The sequence below is a fragment of the Aquila chrysaetos genome, chromosome 3 (assembly GCF_900496995.4).
Source record: "Aquila chrysaetos chrysaetos chromosome 3, bAquChr1.4, whole genome shotgun sequence".
Taxonomy (NCBI): domain Eukaryota; kingdom Metazoa; phylum Chordata; class Aves; order Accipitriformes; family Accipitridae; genus Aquila; species Aquila chrysaetos.
In genome coordinates, this window is record NC_044006.1 from 23,632,357 (window position 1) to 23,649,904 (window position 17,548).

The 17,548-nt window shown below is 36.6% G+C and overlaps 1 protein-coding gene across 3 annotated transcripts in view; it reads left to right on the forward strand.

Annotated features, from left to right (window-relative positions):
* The window catches only part of KIF15 (kinesin family member 15), a 47,490-nt gene that overhangs the window by 13,668 nt on the left and 16,274 nt on the right, over nt 1–17,548 (forward strand). For all 3 annotated transcript variants that reach the window (XM_030008936.2, XM_030008937.2, XM_030008938.1), the window contains 15 exons: nt 2,450–2,659; nt 3,758–3,935; nt 4,360–4,501; nt 6,953–7,094; nt 7,428–7,604; nt 8,513–8,620; nt 9,416–9,521; nt 10,057–10,222; nt 11,620–11,770; nt 12,805–12,890; nt 13,328–13,403; nt 13,694–13,780; nt 14,742–14,846; nt 15,715–15,837; nt 17,324–17,470. In XM_030008936.2, coding sequence (XP_029864796.1) covers nt 2,450–2,659; nt 3,758–3,935; nt 4,360–4,501; nt 6,953–7,094; nt 7,428–7,604; nt 8,513–8,620; nt 9,416–9,521; nt 10,057–10,222; nt 11,620–11,770; nt 12,805–12,890; nt 13,328–13,403; nt 13,694–13,780; nt 14,742–14,846; nt 15,715–15,837; nt 17,324–17,470 — 2,004 coding nt within the window. The remainder of the gene's footprint in view (nt 1–2,449; nt 2,660–3,757; nt 3,936–4,359; nt 4,502–6,952; nt 7,095–7,427; nt 7,605–8,512; nt 8,621–9,415; nt 9,522–10,056; nt 10,223–11,619; nt 11,771–12,804; nt 12,891–13,327; nt 13,404–13,693; nt 13,781–14,741; nt 14,847–15,714; nt 15,838–17,323; nt 17,471–17,548) is intronic.

The following is a 17,548-nucleotide window of genomic DNA, read 5'->3' on the forward strand; positions in this document are numbered from 1 at the left end:
AGGAGGACTACAAGGATGTCATGAGGTTATGCAGGGAGAAAACTAGAAGGGCCAAAGCCCAAATAGAAATTAATCTGGTTACTGCCGTAAAAGACAATAAAAAACGTTTCTATAAATACATTAGCAACAAAAGGAGGGCTAAGGAGAATCTCCGTTCTGTATTGGACACGGGGGAAAACATAGTGATAAAGGCTGAGGAAAAGGCTGATGTACTTAATGCCTTCTTTGCCTCACTCTTTAATAGTAAGACCAGTTGTTCTCCCTGAGCTGGAAGACGGGGATGGGGAGCAGAATGAAGCCCCCCGTAATCCAAGGGGAGATGGTTAGTGACCTGCTACACCACTTAGACACACAGAAGTCTATGGGGCCAGATGGGATCCACCCAAGGGTACTGAGGGAGCTGGTGGAAGTGCTCACCAAGCCACTTTCCATTATTTCTCAGTAGTCCTGGCTAACTGGGGAGGTCCCAGTTGACTGGAAGTTAGCAAATGTGATGCCCATCTACAAGAAGGGCCAGAAGGAGGATCTGGGGAACTACAGGCCTCTCAGTTGGACTTTGGTGCTGGGGAAGGTTATGGAGTAGATCATCTTGAGTGCCATTACATGGCACATACAGGACAACCAGGCAATCAGGCCCAGTTAGCATGGGTTTATGAAAGGCAGGTCCTGCTTGACTAACCTGATCTCCTTCTGTGACAAGGTGACCCACTTAGTGGATGATGGAAGGGCTGTGGATGTTATCTACCTAGACTTTAGTAAAGCCTTTGACAGTTTCCCACAGCATTCTCCTGGAGAAGCAGGCTGCTCATGGCTTGGATAGGTGCACTCTTTGCTGGGTAAAAAATGGCTGGATAACTGGGCCCAAAGAGTGGTGGTGAATGGAGTTAAATCCAGTGGGCAGCTGGTCACAAGTGGTGTGTCCCAGGGCTCAGTATTGGGGCCAGTTTTCTTTAATATCTTTATCAATGATCTGGACGAGGGCATTGAGTGCACCCTCAGTAAGTTTGCAGACAACACCAAGTTGGGCGGGAGTGTTGATCTGCTTGAGGGCAGGAAGGCTCTACAGAGGGATCTGGACAGGCTAGATTAATGGGCCCAGGCCAATTGTATGGGATGCAACAAGAATTAGTGCTGGGTCCTGCACTTGGGCCACAACAATCCCATGCAATGCTATAGGCTTGGGGAAGAGTGGCTGGAAAGTTGCCCGGCAGAGAAAGACCTGGGTGTGTTGGTTGGCAGCCGGCTGAATATGAGCCAGCAGTGTACCCAGGTGGCCAAGAAGGCCAACGGCATCCTGGCCTGTATCAGAAATAGTGTGGCCAGCAGGAGCAGGGAAGTGATCAGCACTGGTGAGGCTGCACCTTGAGTACTGTGTTCAGTTTTGGGCCCCTCACTACAAGACAGACATTGAGGTGCTGGAGTGTGTCCAAAGAAGAGCAGTGAAGCTGGTCTAGAGTACAAGTCTTATGAGGAGTGGCTGAGGGAACTGGGGTGGTTTAGCCTGGAGAAAAGGAGGCTGAGGGGAGACCTCATAGCTCTCTACAGCTACCTGACAGGAGGTTGTAGCAAGGTGGGAGTCGGTCTTTCTCCCAAGTAACAACTGATAGGACAAGAGAAAACAGCCTCAAGTTGTGCCAGGGGAGGTTTAGATTGGATAATAGGAAAAATTTCTTCACTGAAAGGGTTGTCAAGTATTGGAACAGGCTGCCCAAGGAAGGGGTTGAATTGCCATCCCTGGGGGTATTTAAAAGACATGTAGATGTGGTGCTTAGGGACATGGTTTAGTGGTGGACTTGGTAATGCTAGGTTAACAGTTAGACTTGATGATCTTAAAGGTCTTTTCCAACCTAAATGATTTTATGATTCTATTCTATCTTTCAAATTCAGACAAGCCACAGCATAACTTTCATAGTATGTTTAGTTTTAGGGGATGGGTTGTTTATTGGGATTTTCTAAGAAAATTGAACAGAACAACAAACTTCTGTTTTACTTAATTTTGAGTGCATCTTTGAGTGTTTGGATCAACAGTGTGTTTTTTGAAGCAAACCTCCCAGTCATCCCAATTTTATTGTGCTTTGGTTCCTGTCATGGCGTAGTACTAAATCAGCCAAAATGGATGGATGGATTGATTGATTGATTTTAAGAAAATGAACTGAAACAGGCACTCTAGGGGTGCATCTGATGTGCTTAATTGAATACTTAGTCTACCGGATCAAATTGGACCTTCTAAGTAAAGTTTTTTGCAATAGTGTGTAATTTGGGTTCGTGGTATGAGCTGTTGCTCACTACAAATCTGCTCCAAACGATAGTCTGTGTATTCACAAAATTACTGTTAACTGACTTTTGCATGATTTGTCTGTGTGTGCATACGTATGTGATATGTGCACCTTAAAAATTTATCTAGTGTAACCGTCACTTTTCTACCAATCTGTATATGTATTTTTCTAAGAATTTATTAGAAAAAATTGCTCAACTAGAAGATCTTTGTGCCAAGAAGGAGAAATTTATTCAGTCCAGTAAAATGATAGTTAAATTCCGTGAAGACCATATTGTTCGTCTGGAGAGATTACACAAAGAGGGTGGTGGAAGTTTATTGCCAAAAGAGCAAGATGATCTCCTCAGTGAATTGAGGGAGGAATTGCAGATACTCAGGGAACAGGTAAGTCTGGTTTTTCCTTTCTAGAACAGTTTTCTTTTGTGAGAATAGATATCGTGATGGAGTTCTGTGATGGGTGGATATAGGCTTTTTAGGAAAGAGGCAGGAAAGAGGAGGATGTGTCATGGGTTCTTTTATAGATACATCTCAAATGCATGGAGTTTCCCTATGGAAGGGACAATGGGTGGGTTTAGAGCTTGTGAGTTTGCATAAGAGGAGAGGCTAGTAAGAGTGATGTCATGGTGGGAGCTTGCTACAGGCCACCTGATCTGGGTTAGGTAGAGGACTAAGTCTCCTTTAAGCAACTCAAGGAAGTCTCCAAATCACAAATCCTCATTCTTATGGGAGACTTTAACCTCCATGACATCTGTTGAAAGGGAAGGACAGCAGGATGCAAGTAATACAGCAGGTTTCTGAAGGATAATAACACAGATGCTAGATGGGCCAATCAGGGGTGATGCAGTCCTGGAGCTGTTTGAGGAAGGCAAGTAGCAAAGTACATACCTAAGGCTTCAGGAGAGGAGGCTTCGGGTTATTCAGGTATCTGGTAGGTGTGGTATTTGTGAAGCAGTTTTGAAGAACAAAGAAGCTCAAGAGAGAAGGCAGATTCATTAAAAACAATTTCCTCCAAGGACAAGTAGGAAAAAGGAGTAGATGTATTAGAAGACCAGCTTGAATCTGTAGCTCATAACTGAGCTCCAAAGTGAAGGGGGCGGGGGGGGGGAAGTACAGAAGTCAGGACAGTCATTAAAGGGCTATAGAAACATTACTATGGCATGCAGGGACAGTGTTAAGAAAGCCAAAGCTCAAAGTTGAAACTGCAAAGGGATGTCAAGAGCAACATGAAACGCTTCTACTGCCTTATTACCAGTAAAAGAGTAAACATATAAAATGTAAACCCGCTGTCTTTTTTGAGAGCAGATTCCAACGGAGTAGGAAAACTTACAAAAAAAAAATGGGACGGTTTTAACCACTATAGGGAATACTTTTTTCCCCTTCCATTACAATTTAATGCGTATTAAAGGTTGTAGATCAACAGCTAGATGTGTATAGCATTGTCTGGAAAACAAAACCTGTTGAATAAAATACTGCTTATCATAGATGGAACAACACCCACGAATTGCAAAGTATGCCATGGAGAACCATAACCTCAGAGAGGAGAATAAGAAACTTCGTTCTTTACAGTCAGTTAAAAAGGCTCAAGAGATTGATGCTCAGACCATTGCAGAACTAGAAAAAGCTTTTTTGGAAGCTTCAGCCACAGAGAAAAATACTGGAGGTAAAAATATGCTAATGTTTTTCAGCTAAATAAGCTTACCGTATTTCTGTTGTGTGTAGTATTGAAAACGTTGTCTGTCGTGATGTATTTTTGCCTTCTTCAAAGTGGTACCTGAAGACTGATTTTTACTTTAGGTTTACTTCATTTTATTCACATTGGCCTTCAAGCAAGTACAGCAATAGGGAACTTGGTGTTGTGCATCTTGTGAACACCACCCATAATCTCATTTTGTTGTCCTTAGTTGTCATGAAGACTGCAGTAATATTAATTATTCTGGTTTTCATGTGGACTGTAGCTAATACCCACTTTCTTCAATCTCAATTGCTGCTATGTTGTTCAAAAGCCTACAAATGCTTTCATTTTACTAAAACTTAAGCTATTTGAGCTATTCTGTGATTTCAGAGGGTCTATGTTTGTTCTTTAGGTCATCACTTATATTCCACCACCATATCAGTGGAAGGCAACTCACTGGCATCTGTTGAAAGGCTGAAAGCACGCCTGCTACAGACTCAAAGTGAACTGGCAAGTTCAAAACAAGAATATGAAGAATTTAAAGAGCTAACCAAGTGAGACAAAACAGTATAGAAATGTCTTAATTAAATGTCTTTAAATAATTACTTATATTGATTTTTAAAAGTTAGTCTCAGATCCTGAATATACGGTCTAAGTATGCTCTTTGCATGTGAGAGAGGGCCAGGTTAAGAAAAATGGCATGCGCACAGAATATGTTCCTGTTGAACTTAGTTACTCCCAGACTAGGAAACAACCATGATGCAATCTGAAGGCATGTCTGCACTGTTGCAGATTTCTTTGTCTTTCCAAAAGCTCTTCTTTATGCTAAGATGCAAAACAGTGCTTCACAACATGCAGGAGATGCACGTACCCTGGAATTCTGATGGTCACCTGCTTAATGGAACAGGGAGAGTTTGGCTTAGTTTCCATGTTGAGCAATTATTTTTCAGTAACTAAAGTATTACAGATAGAAGCAGTGACAGGAACTAAGAGTTGATGGGTTTGGGGGGTGGGTATTTGGGGGGTTGTTTTGGTTTAGTGCAACAGTAGTTTTTAATATAACCTCTTTAAGATTGCAAGTTTGAGTCACCATAAATGTAGAATCCAAGCACCCCAGAAAGTTTTGGCTAACCTATTGGTTAAATTTTTGTCTCCAAAGATTTTTAAGAAGGCAGTAATACCACTACCTCGAGTCTTGTTATTGGAACAGAGATTGAATTAAAAGCAAAGCAAAGGGCTTTGAATTTGGAGCTTTGAATTTGGAGCAAAGACATGGTGTCAATAGTTCATTTATGTCCATTTGCTTTGGTATCTAAACATGAGATAAGGGTCTACTTTGCCCTTACTAACGTAGTCAAGAATTTACTGTCATTGTTCTCCTTGAGGGCAGCACAAGATAATACAAAAGGCCTGAGTAATACCTTCAGTGTATATATATTCATATGCAAGTGAATAATACATGCTTAACTTGATCAACCCCATTTCTGAAAAATTCTCATCCTGTTGCTGGAGATACAAGAAAAATAATTGCATTTCCAGTAAATGAAATATAAACCTGAAAGGCAAAAGGGACCTGATATTTTTTTAACTATATTTTTAGCTTGTACCTAATGTTGCTTTTCATTGATTTAATTGAATCTAGAGTATACTTTTAGAAGCATTGGGCACAAGATAGTTCCATTTTTGCCTTCCCACTTTTTTTTTTTTTTTCAAAGTAGCTTTGTGATGTCCTTTTTTGCTCATTCAGGCCATTGTACAAATCTGTATTTTTATTCTTAGATAAAGAATATTAAGAGAATAATATAATTAAGAGAATATCTAAGATATTCTTAGATTTCTGTGTAGCAAATCCTATGAACTTTATAAATCGTAATGTTGTCATCTACTGAGTTTATCAATTCAGCAATCTGTCTATTGTCCTGTATCATTAGTTACAATGCTTTATTTTTATCTTCAGATATTAATTACTTTCTTTTCCTGCCCATTCAATGTATTCCCATTTTATGTATTCTATGTTTTGTGCATGTCTTGCTTTCTTGATAGTATGTGTGCATTTTTATTATCAATTACTGACATTTTCTTAGTGGAGTGCAGTCAAACAAAAGTGTGCTTTTGAGCCTCTGGATTCACCTCTGGATTTCACTAAACTTTAAACTTGTTTCCAGTTTCAGAGTAACTGGATGCTTAATTTTACATGCAAGTGTAACTATATGCTGTAACTGAATGAGTAAAATTTAACAATTTCACAAAATCATTGTATGCTAATTTTTCTATTGTCCAATAGCAGTCAGAACTAAAGTTCTACTCTGTTCCGTAAGTTTTGTTTCAGATGCTAAAAACATGAGGGAAAGTGATAGCATTAAACTGCCAAAGGATGAAATAGTGTATTTCCTTTTGTTTGTAGACTGTGACCCTACAATTATGTTAGTAAGGCCAATTATCACAGTAACAGCATGTAGCTCTGCAAAATACCTAATGAAAATTATTCCTAAATTTCTGCTCAACTGTTGGATTTAAGTTAAAGTACTCTTAGAGGGCAAAATAATCTCAACAGAGCAGCACTTCCATTAAAAAAAAAAAATCTTTAAAGGATTTTCTTTAATCCTGCCAAGCACCAGTTCAGACTTCTCATATAACTGGATAACATTTTTAAAGCTTAAAACCATATTGGTATGGGTGATATCACTTTCTCATAAAAGGAATTGCAGAGCTCTCAGCTTATTTCTTAATGTGTAATGGATTTTTTTTTCTGACACGTTTAGTTATCCATCTGCTTGCTTCATTATGCAAGCACAAATAAGCTTCTTAGCTTTCTAATTTTTTTAAATTTTTTTTTTAACTTTTTAATACAGCAGTGGTGGCTTTCTTCTCAAAATAATGTATTTCAGTGTTTGGGCAAGAGTTCAGCTTCAGCTTGCTCATTGGCAATACTGTAGCTTATTCTTACTGATGCAAGGGCATACTGATGGAGTGGTTTTGACAGTAGTAACATACTTCCTAAACAGGAAAAAGCATATGGAACAGGAATCAGAGCTTCAATCCCTTCGGAAAGCAAACCAACATCTTGAAAACATTCTGGAGGCAACCAAAGCACACAAGCGTCAAGAAGTCTCTCAATTACATAAGCTACACAGAGAAACTCTTAAGGTATAAGTTTATTTAAAACCACACATACTTACTCCTGAGTTGTGTGAGAACATAGACTTTCATTTGTACAATCCCTTAACCTAACTAATGTTCTGGTGTGTAATCCATATGTGATAAACCAGATACACCACTTTTTTTTGTTCCGAAATACTTACTGAATGACTGCTACTGTAATCAGATGACAAATCTGAAAAAGTGTAGTGGTTTAGAACTAACCACTTTAAGCATTTTATTTCATTATTCTACTTATAGAACTATGAAATACAATACCAGACAAAGTCTTAATTCCATTTTATGGTTAAAATAAAGACTGCTTTGTAATCTTTAAAACAGAACATAACCACTCCAACAAAAGCTTACCAGTTAAGATCTCGCCTAGTGCCACGAATAAGCCCAGAACTCTTAGATTATCATTCTGAAGAGATGGATGACATTTTGAAAGAGCCGGTTCCCCCAGAGGTGAATGAACAAGCATATGAGGTCATTGCTGAGGAGCTCAAAGTGGCACAGGTGAATGTTCTGAATAAAAACTGAAGTGTATGTGTAACTTTTATAATAAAGTGGGTTTTGGCATGAAATACTTCCCCCTCACCAAATATATTTGAATTTGCATGGGAAACTGAAGCACTTGATGAATACTTAGGGCTTCACTAAACAGTTCTCTAATTGTACACTGTACTTACGAGGATTTACAATGAAAATATTGAAAGGGATTTGAGAGTTGAATATCGCAAGTAGTTTAAGATATACAGGGCATTTAAATTTTTACTGTTTTAACCTGATAACTTGTCTCCAAGGAAACTTCTTTATAAGTGTCTGGTGATGGCTACATTTAGAACAATACCTAAGCTTAATATATAATACTGCATTATTTGAAGAAACCTGCCAAATAATGCTTGTCCATCATTATACCTTAATTGTCTTGTATCTTTCCTAAAGGGCAGGGAAGGACTTTTGTCCCATAGAAGAGTGCTACAAAGTTATCTGAACTACTCTCTAGAAGCTGGAACTAACTTCAGTGCATGTAAAACCCTGGCACAACAGCCAAAACTCCTCTTTGATACTTACCATAGTGCAGAGATCCTGTAAGGAATTTAGCTAGTGTGTATTTTGAATAACTTCTTTTTAAAGCCTTATTTCTCCAAGATAAACGTGTGTCTGAAAACTAAGTGTTTATTGGAATCAGTCCTTGTATCCCCTGACAGATTTTCTTGTGTTCTGGCAGTTTAGTTAGCAATAGGAGGAATCAGCTACTTAAGATACCAGTTTATTTTTGAATGTTCTGTTTTCTGTTGGTTTGGGCCATAAAAAAAGAAAGTAGTTGACATTTTTATATTTAATATGCACAGACTGCCATATGGCATGTGAGAATAACTGGAAGATGGGTGCTCTAATTTTGAGTGTCTCTTGCGTCACAGGAGCAACTGAGCACAATGCAGACAAAGCTGGATGAAGAGGAAAGCAAGAATATAAAACTCCAGCAGCATATTAATAAACTGGAGCATCATTCTGCACAAATACAGGAGGTGAGAGAACAATAATAATACAGGGCTATATGTGAGTGTGTGTGTATATATATGACAAGGTGATATCTACCACACTCATACTACTGTGTCATCTAGTGAGGTCTGCAGTGTTACTTGCATTTTGACTTTTGAAGAATTTACATAGCATCATAGTTCAGGGCTGTGCAGGAAGACAAGGACTTCATTTAACATAACACTGCAGGTTTGGGGGTTTTTGGTTTTGTTGTTTTAAATGTGATTCTGAGCCTGCTTGATCGTAACTATAAGCAAATAGACACTCAAGATGCCTGTGCTTGGTTTTGGCCAACTTCATGATTTCTGGAAAACAGCAATAGTCACAAGGAAGTTTTCAACTTTAGAATGCTGAAAATGCTACTTGCCTCAGCTGGAATGGAACTGAAATGTCCTTACTCTATAAAATATTTACAAGTCTTCTTTAATCGCTAGATTTGATTTAGTACAGAAAAGGAAACAAGGCCTGTATTCTTCCCAGATTAGTCTCATCTCTGATAGCTCTGTTCTGAAGTAAATCTCAGCTTGTAAGCTGTGGGTTGCTTTTAAATAAACTTTTTAGATAAGGTAATGTCTTCAGTTATAATGAATTACTTTTTTTTTTTTTTCTTGGACTTCTATGGATTTCAGATTCATCAAACATCAAATTTAAAGAAAAATTCATCTTGTATTTATAATCAACTGATGAAATGCCATAATACGTTATTACATGATTGTTACAGCTCTGTGACTTAGCCACTCCTACGTTTCCTTCCATTTAAAATTTTTATTTCTCTTCTCAAGCTTCTTTCATCTGAAAGGAATGACTGGAATAAAGAGCGCCAGGAGCTCCTTGAACAGATGAAATCGCTTGAAAAGCAGTTTCAAGACACTGAAAGCAAGACTGATAGTAAGTCTATGTAAAACTGAAATTCCATATGAAGTTTTGAGGCGTCTTAGTGTTTTGAATCAACATTAGCACATGCTGAGTTACTATTTGGGTTAGTCATACTGGTTTGATTTTTTTTTAATATTTTTTTAAAGAAAAAAATCTAATACTTGCAGACCAGCTTTTCTCTGCCCAGTCTTGCACAGTATACAATATTCAGAATTGTTCTCTGTTCAATCTGAATGTGAAGGGAGTACAGGATATAGTATTTTAAAAAATTATTAACTAAAAATAAAGGGAAAATCCTCTCTTGGTCTATGGAAATGCAGTGATATTGTCTGGGATGTTTTTGATTCTGCCTGTACTCCTCAGTTCTTGAAGTCAGTGTTTCATTGACCTTTTCCATTTACAAATCCTTTTTGTGTGTGACCTTCAAGGTTAATTCCACTGAAAATGTGTAAAGTTTTGTGAGACTTTCCCAGGATGTTCTGTAGTGTTACATGTCCTGTATCTAGCACAGTTTTCCAAATAACATAATTTGTTTGGTTTTTGACAGTATTAAAAAGTGAAGTCTATGACTTGCGCATTGTCCTGCAGTCTGCAGACAAGGAGCTGTCTGCTGTAAAATTGGAATATAGTGCCTTTAGGGAAAAGCAAGAGAAAGAAATCAGTCAGCTTTCTGGTAGACATATGGATGTACAGTTCCAGCTGGACAGTGTCAGGTATGTTGGCAGTTTGGTAAAATGCCTTAACCTCCCTTCTGGATGCATCTAGTGATTTAGTTGTTCTTTTCTGCACATGAACTTGCACTTTACATCTCTTATTTAAAGTTGTTATTCTGTGATTATGTCCTTCACTTTTTTTTTTTTTCTCAATTCTTTCCATGCCTATTTCAGAGCCATGAGAGGGAACATGGTGAAATTAGCAGAAAGAAAATAAAATGAGGCTTCCTTTATTTTGGTTTGCTATAGCATTTTCCCATTAAGTAGGGTGTACCTGTAAACTTACTGATCTCCAAAAGTTAAGTGTCTGAAGCGGCATAGTTTGTGGGGTTTTGTTCCAATTTAGTCTTAAAAATTAACTGTTACTTCTCAGTCTGGTCACGTGGAGCAAATGACATAATGATGCTGCTGTAAAAATACAGGAAGAAAGAAACCATAAAAATAAACTGAAGTTTGACTAGTGAAGCCTGAAAAGCTCACTACGTTCTATGCAGTAATTGCCATTATTATTGCGAGGTGAAAATCAGTGAGGTTTTTAATCATTAGTGCGACTTAGTTATGTTGGGTTTTGTTGTTGTTGGGTTTTATTTGTTTTGTTGGGTTTTGGTTTTGTGGTTTGTTTTTTTTTTTCCCCCGGAAAGCTTAACTGTGTTATTGCATTATAGTGGGTCATGTCTTAGCTGAAGTCATTTTTTGAGTGATGCATTGTGAGACTGGGAACCTGGAATTGAATTAAATGTTGTGGTTTCATTGATGCCTTCTGTGTTAGCAGAAGAACTGACTATCTGGAAGGCATTCTTTCTATAGGCTCTCCATTTAATAACATAATTCATAACACTTGTCTAGCAGCTCTTTTACCCCTCTTTGCTTTTTCACTTTTGTGAAAGATCAAATTAAATAAGTTTTCAGGGCAACAGTTTAGATGGAAATAACCCAGACTTGCCCAGAATATATGAAGATTTTATATAGGATAAATAAGCTAGATATCAACTAAGCAGATATAGGTACTGAGGATCATTCTAGCAAAATCTTTTGTCCAACAACTGGCGAGAAAAAAAAAAGAATAAAAATGGGTGAACACCATTATCAAGACACAGTGACTGAAATTTCTATAGAATTTTATAGGTAAATTATTTCTAGAGATCAAAAAGAGTACTCTGCCTTCTCTGCCACTGTCACTTAAATTTCCTGTGCCCTTCATAAATTTGGGGTTTCTCAGTTTAAAAAAAAAAAGTTACCATTTATGTCAGTCACTTGTTTCTAAGATAACTGTACTCTGTACATTATCTGAAGAGTATAAAATACAATTAATTGGAGTATTTTTATAATGAAACAAACCCTTATCTTAATATTGTAGGTGGGCTTGGTTTTGTTTTGTTTTGTTTTTTTTTATAAAGGCTAGAACATGAAAAGATTCTTGAAGAAAAAGCAAGCCTGCAGGATGACTATGACAATTTGCAGGAAGTAGCGAAGTTTGAGACAGATCAACTGAAGCAACAACTTGAGGACAGAAAACAAGAAGCAGAAGCAATGAAAACTGAGCTTTGTGTAAGACAGTCAAGGCTTTTAAAGGACTTTATAATAAGGTTACTCATGTAGCCAGATTGTTTAATTCCTGTTATTGATAATAGATTCCACAGTAATAAGAGGTTTCCTGGTGATTTCATTTGGAAGATGTACCCAGAATCTTTTTTAAACCTTAGTGCAATATTTTTGCAACTGCAGGCTACAAGAAATATCTGATAGCATGATGAAGTAGCAGAGTTTTTGGCTGAAGAAATTGCCCTGGAAATGTTGAGATGGGTTAATTAGTAAAGGAATAAGAAACTGCTTTGGAAAAGAATCCTGACATCGAAATGCTGGTGACCTTTCATCTCAGTGCTAGCAAAGACTAGTTTACTAATGCTATCTTTACAAAGCAGTTTCTTAAAAATTTTCATAGTGGATGCGATCTTGTTAAAATGATCTATGGCTTTCTGTGGTGGATCATTGTCCTGCAATTTAGTTGATGCTGTCCTTGAAAGCCTGTCAGACTGCAGTGACTGCAAAACAGCAGTAAGGTTGCTCAAGGGCTTTTGCAAATGATTTTGCCTGCTTTTCTGCAGTGTACACTGTGCCTGCTCAGCAAGTTTGCTCCAAGTTTTCCCTTTTAGTGTTTAAAGGAATACTGACAGATTGAAGATTATTATTTTAAATTCCTTATAGTCTAATATCTTGAACTGCTGGTTAGAATTTGAAAAATCGCCCCAAATTAATCTACAGTTGAAAATTCTAATTTCTCCATTTAAAGCCTTGGGTATTGAGGAAGGTAATAGCTATATGAAATCATTATCAATGGCAGGTGAAAAGAGCTGATTGCTTAATATAATATATTATATATTGCTTAATATAATATAATAAGTAAGAGTTTACTTTTGTACTTGTCCAGGACAAAGCTAAAGATCTTTCCGTTTCCATTTAACGTTTTGGGGGGGCTGGTTTCAGTCATCTTAGGAGTTTGTTTAGATTTTTATTTTGGTTTTAATTCTTCTAAAGACCTTATATTGTAACTTGTTATAACAACATATATTTTGACATTCTAGAACCTTCTGAAACTCCTGAAAACAGAAAAAGAACATAATGAAAAACTAACATTACAATTACAAGAAGACAAAGAAAACAATTCAAAGTAAGTTTTAATTAGTGGTGGGGTTTATTTTCATCTGACTTCATTGGTTTTGTCCTATGCTAGGTTTTGTATTCAGATGGGGATCCTGTTTGTAGAGGTGTTTTTCCCCAGCTGGGTGGAGATAATTACATAATGGGCTTTTTTACCTTATCCAACTTAGACCAGCACTTCATTTTAATGTATTCAATTAATATGACAAATGTAATTTCATTACAAGTATAGTTCTTCATATCAAAGATAAAGTTCCACTGCTGATAGCAGCGTATAGCTAGTAACTAAACTATTAGTCTTTTTGTATAGCACTGAGAAGGTGATAGTTAAATAACTCTTAAAAAAAATTAAGTGCAAATAAGAATAAACTTATATGACTCGGTTCTTGTTAAAGCTCTCTTGTGTTCTGATTATATTTCTCACTAAAAATATGTTTTCTTCTCCAGGGAGCTCTTGAAAGTACTTGAAAAAGCACAGGTGGAGAAACCATCCTCTGAAATGGTGACACAGTGTGAGCAGCAGGTACGACAGCAGAATTGAATGTCTAAATGATGTGTTCCTGGATTTCCTTGTGTATTAATAGCAATTTTATTGGCGAACTGACTGTTCTGTTGATTACCAGCAAAATAAATGTAGAGTTCTCAAGTTTCAGATTAAGCTACTGCTTAATTTTTCTGGTAAGGTAAACAACTTGGTTCCTTTCCTTCTTGGTTTTTTGGTTTTTTTTTTTTTTTTTTTTTATGGCTTTGTGGTTTACAAAACATACTTCAAAAGCGATTAAGTCTCTCCTTCACAATTATTATTTCTTCTAGGAAGCAAAACTGCAGAAATTGGAACAGGAGCTGGCTGCTGCTGAAGAGATTATTGTTTCTTTGAAGAAGACAAATGATACGGAAAAGGTTTGGGCTTATTTCTGTTACTGATACCCAGTTTTGTGGGTAACTGTTCTGTAGTAGAGTTAAAAGCCCAGAGCTTTTCTGTGATGCTTAGTAATCCTGTGCTTCTGGGCAATCCTGGCTGTGTATCTATGTAAAATAAATCCTACCTTTTACTGGCATGGAGTTTGCAGGGTGGTACGAAACTGGTATGCATTCAGAGAAAACACAAGATAACTGAAGGTTAAAAAAAAAAAACCCAAGGTAAAGCTGTCTACTGGACAAAACATTCAATGCATAAACGACGCATAGTTCCCCTGATGGGGCCTTTTAGTCGGTGCCATGTTGTAATGGACTAATAGAAAGGTGACGAAAGAATGTGACTGTGGGTATCTTTGTTAATAAAACCAAAGCACTTTTACATGAGAAGACTGTTCCAGCGTCTTGAAAGCTTAAATAGCAAAAGTTCCCATAGTACAAGCGTTTATGCTGTATGTAAAACAGGCATAAGAAATCACATAGTGCATTTACTATCCAGCATGATGCAATGGTAAGCCTTGCTTTTTCCATGCTAAAACCAGAAATTTGATGTGTATAAGGTCAGAAGAATGTGGTATTGTCAGTGCAGTGGTGTTTCTTCAATGTGCCTTTTCCCATTACAAACAAATGTAACCTTAAACTACAGTACTTCTGTTCTCCTTTTAGAAAGCCATTACAGCTTGAGACTAAATCAGAGGGCTAGTCTTCTCTTCTAATGACCACAGCAGGTGTTATGGAGGTTTAGTTCTTCATATGCATGCTTAAAAGAAAAGCTAATGATTTAACAACAAATTTCCTTTTACCCCTTTACATGTGCATTGAGGCTCCATTGTCAAATGATTGTTTGAAATTTGGGATTGACAAATTATACACCAAAGAAAGTCCAGGAATAAAATATACATAAAATATATATAATGTATGAGGATTAACTTTTTTTATGTTGCAGGAAGTTGTAACTGGCTTGATGAGACAGATCCAGGAGCTGAGGTCTTTGGTTAATCATAAAACCGAGTCCATAAATGGGTTGACAAGAGAGCTCAAGGATATAAATGTATGTTCTGTCATTTTGAAGGACATGGTATAGTTTTTCAGAAATGGGAGGCAATGACATGTCTTATCATGGGTCTCAAACAGCATAACTTGCTGTAGTGTTTTAGAAGGAAACTTCTTTGTTTTGACATGTTGAAATCTTCTGAACATTTTATGCCTAAGGCTGTCTTGAAAACTGAACTCTCTCCACATGCTGGGTAAAGAGCAGTGTCTCTAAAGGGACCTATTCACATCCTGTAAACTACACTCGGCAGACAGTCACATTTAGATTTTCTCAGAAATTGGCCATTTAACACCTTAACAATTGAAGCTGAATTGTAAATTAATTTTTGAGGGAGTGAATTTTTATGTTGCTGATATTACTATGTTCTGCATCTGAAAACAAGCAAAAAGAACTAAAACTATGTGTTTGAATAACTATGAATAAATATGATGCATCTTCTTTATTAAAATAGGTCTGGTTTGCAAACTGATAGAGCAACCCACAGAATACTTTAGATAATGTATATGTATGAACCATGAATTCAAAAGGTCCTACAGACAAAATGTTGATGAGACAGAGTTCTACATATGGTTATCTGTTTTTTAATAATGGTTTTAGTGGTTAATATACATTGTGGTGGCTATTACATATTAAATTAATAATCTTTTTCCATTGTTCTGACAACTCATTTCTAATAAAATCATTTGTACAATTTAGCAAGTATGATATATCATTCTGATTTTAGTCATTCACACGGAGACTTTAAACGTTTGTAGTTGTCATCATAAGATTTGTGATATACATTTATTTGTATTATGTTTGCCAACTTTCTTTGATAACATGTTTTCCTAAAATATTCTAAAATTTAATTGAATACTTTTTGTAGTGCAAGTATAATCTTGTTCTGGCTGCCAAAGAAGAAAGCAAAGGAATCATAGATAATCAGGAAAAGAAGATTGAAGAACTGAGGGAAGCCTTGGAGAGAAGACAAATAGCTGATAACATTGAGGTAAAAACATTAATGTTGGTGTATTATGAGTATTTGTTCAACAGACCAACTGGATGTGGTTTTGCTTAAAATACTTGTGTAAAACTTAACCTCATTTTAGTTCAAACTATAGCTAGTTAAGCTGTTCTTAAAGGAATTTTTCATGAGATACCTGACAAATTCTGTTAAATTATCACATCACTTGACATAAATATTTTATAAGCTACTTCATAAAAACCTATGCTAAAAGCCTGGTTTAATTTTGTTAAGACCACTGAGGAATCATCAGCTGAATTTAATGGCAGCATTAGATGATGCAGCTGAGAAATTAAAATAGGTAGAAGAATATATTATGTTTAACACTATTTCTTCCCCCACTACTACTATATTTAGTAACATCTTTTCTTTACTCATAATTTTAACTAAAAGCTCCACCTGCTGGAAACAAGATTAAGGATGCATTGTTGATGCAACTGCAGTTTTGCTTTTTAAACTTCTGTCTTTCTTTAACTCTGTCTTTTCCTGTTACTGCTCTCTCCATTATTTTGGTGAACATGTCCATCAGTCAAAACCACTAGCCTCTCCTTACAAATAATTTCTACAAGATCATCTCTCGTATTACATGTGCTTAAGCCAATCATACAGCACCAATGAAGTCTTCCAGAGTAGTGTTTCCTTCTCAAAAAACATTTTAAAATGGATTTCTACTACATTTAATAAACAGACTATCTTCTTTAATAATCATCTAAATTTGACATTCTGGAACCCAAAACTGAGTGACCTGCCAAATAGATCACTTTGTGGGTTTTTTTTTGTTTTGGTTTTTTTTGGTTTTTTTTTTAAACTGAAGTACCAATTCTTACTACAATGTTATCCTTGGGTGTATCTGGCTCCTGATAAAATCGTAGTGTTTCTCCTTCAACTTTGTACATCAGTTACTAATTTCCTACATGCTTTCTTGACTGGAGAAGAACTAATCCAAGGTGGCATTTAAAATACTAAATACTGTTTCTCCTTCTAGGTTAACACACCTTGTGTATGTATGATACCCTATCAGATAGGGTGGGAGTCTAGATCCTAGAATAAATCCAGAGGTATCTACAGCATAGCAGTGCACTAAAAAAGCTGTAATCACTAATTTAGTATGGATTAAGATCTATACTTTCTTTTCTGGTTTCTTACTTAAAGAATTGTGTCTCTTTTTAAGTATACATTATACTTTAAAACAGTGGTTGTTTCCAAATATCTCCTACAAGTATCTAACTAACTATACTGTGGGAAACTTCTCATTTTTGTTCTGCAACCAAGACAATGGATATGGAAAACATGCTAAAATAAGAAATTTCTAGATGAATGCTTGCTATGATTCATGATGAAAAAGTGGAGGGAAAAGGGAGATGCTTGTAGCTGTTAGAAATCTTAGCAACAATGGCAAAACATCTTGAAACAACTGCTTTAGAGTAGTAACTTTAACATTTCTTTCTTTACTCATCCAATGACAAAACAGAGAGACCTTCTGTGTGAAGACTTGCATCATACCACTGATCAGCTGATAAGACTGACAGAGGCCTCTAAGAAACATGATTCATTGCTTCAGTGTGCACAGGAAGACATAACAAAGAAAGAAGCTCTAATCCAGGAGCTCAGGGAACAGGTAAAACAAGGAAATTCTCATAATTAGCTCCTTGGGAGGGAGCTGTGGTTAATTGTAGCTTCTGGAAAAGGTTTTACT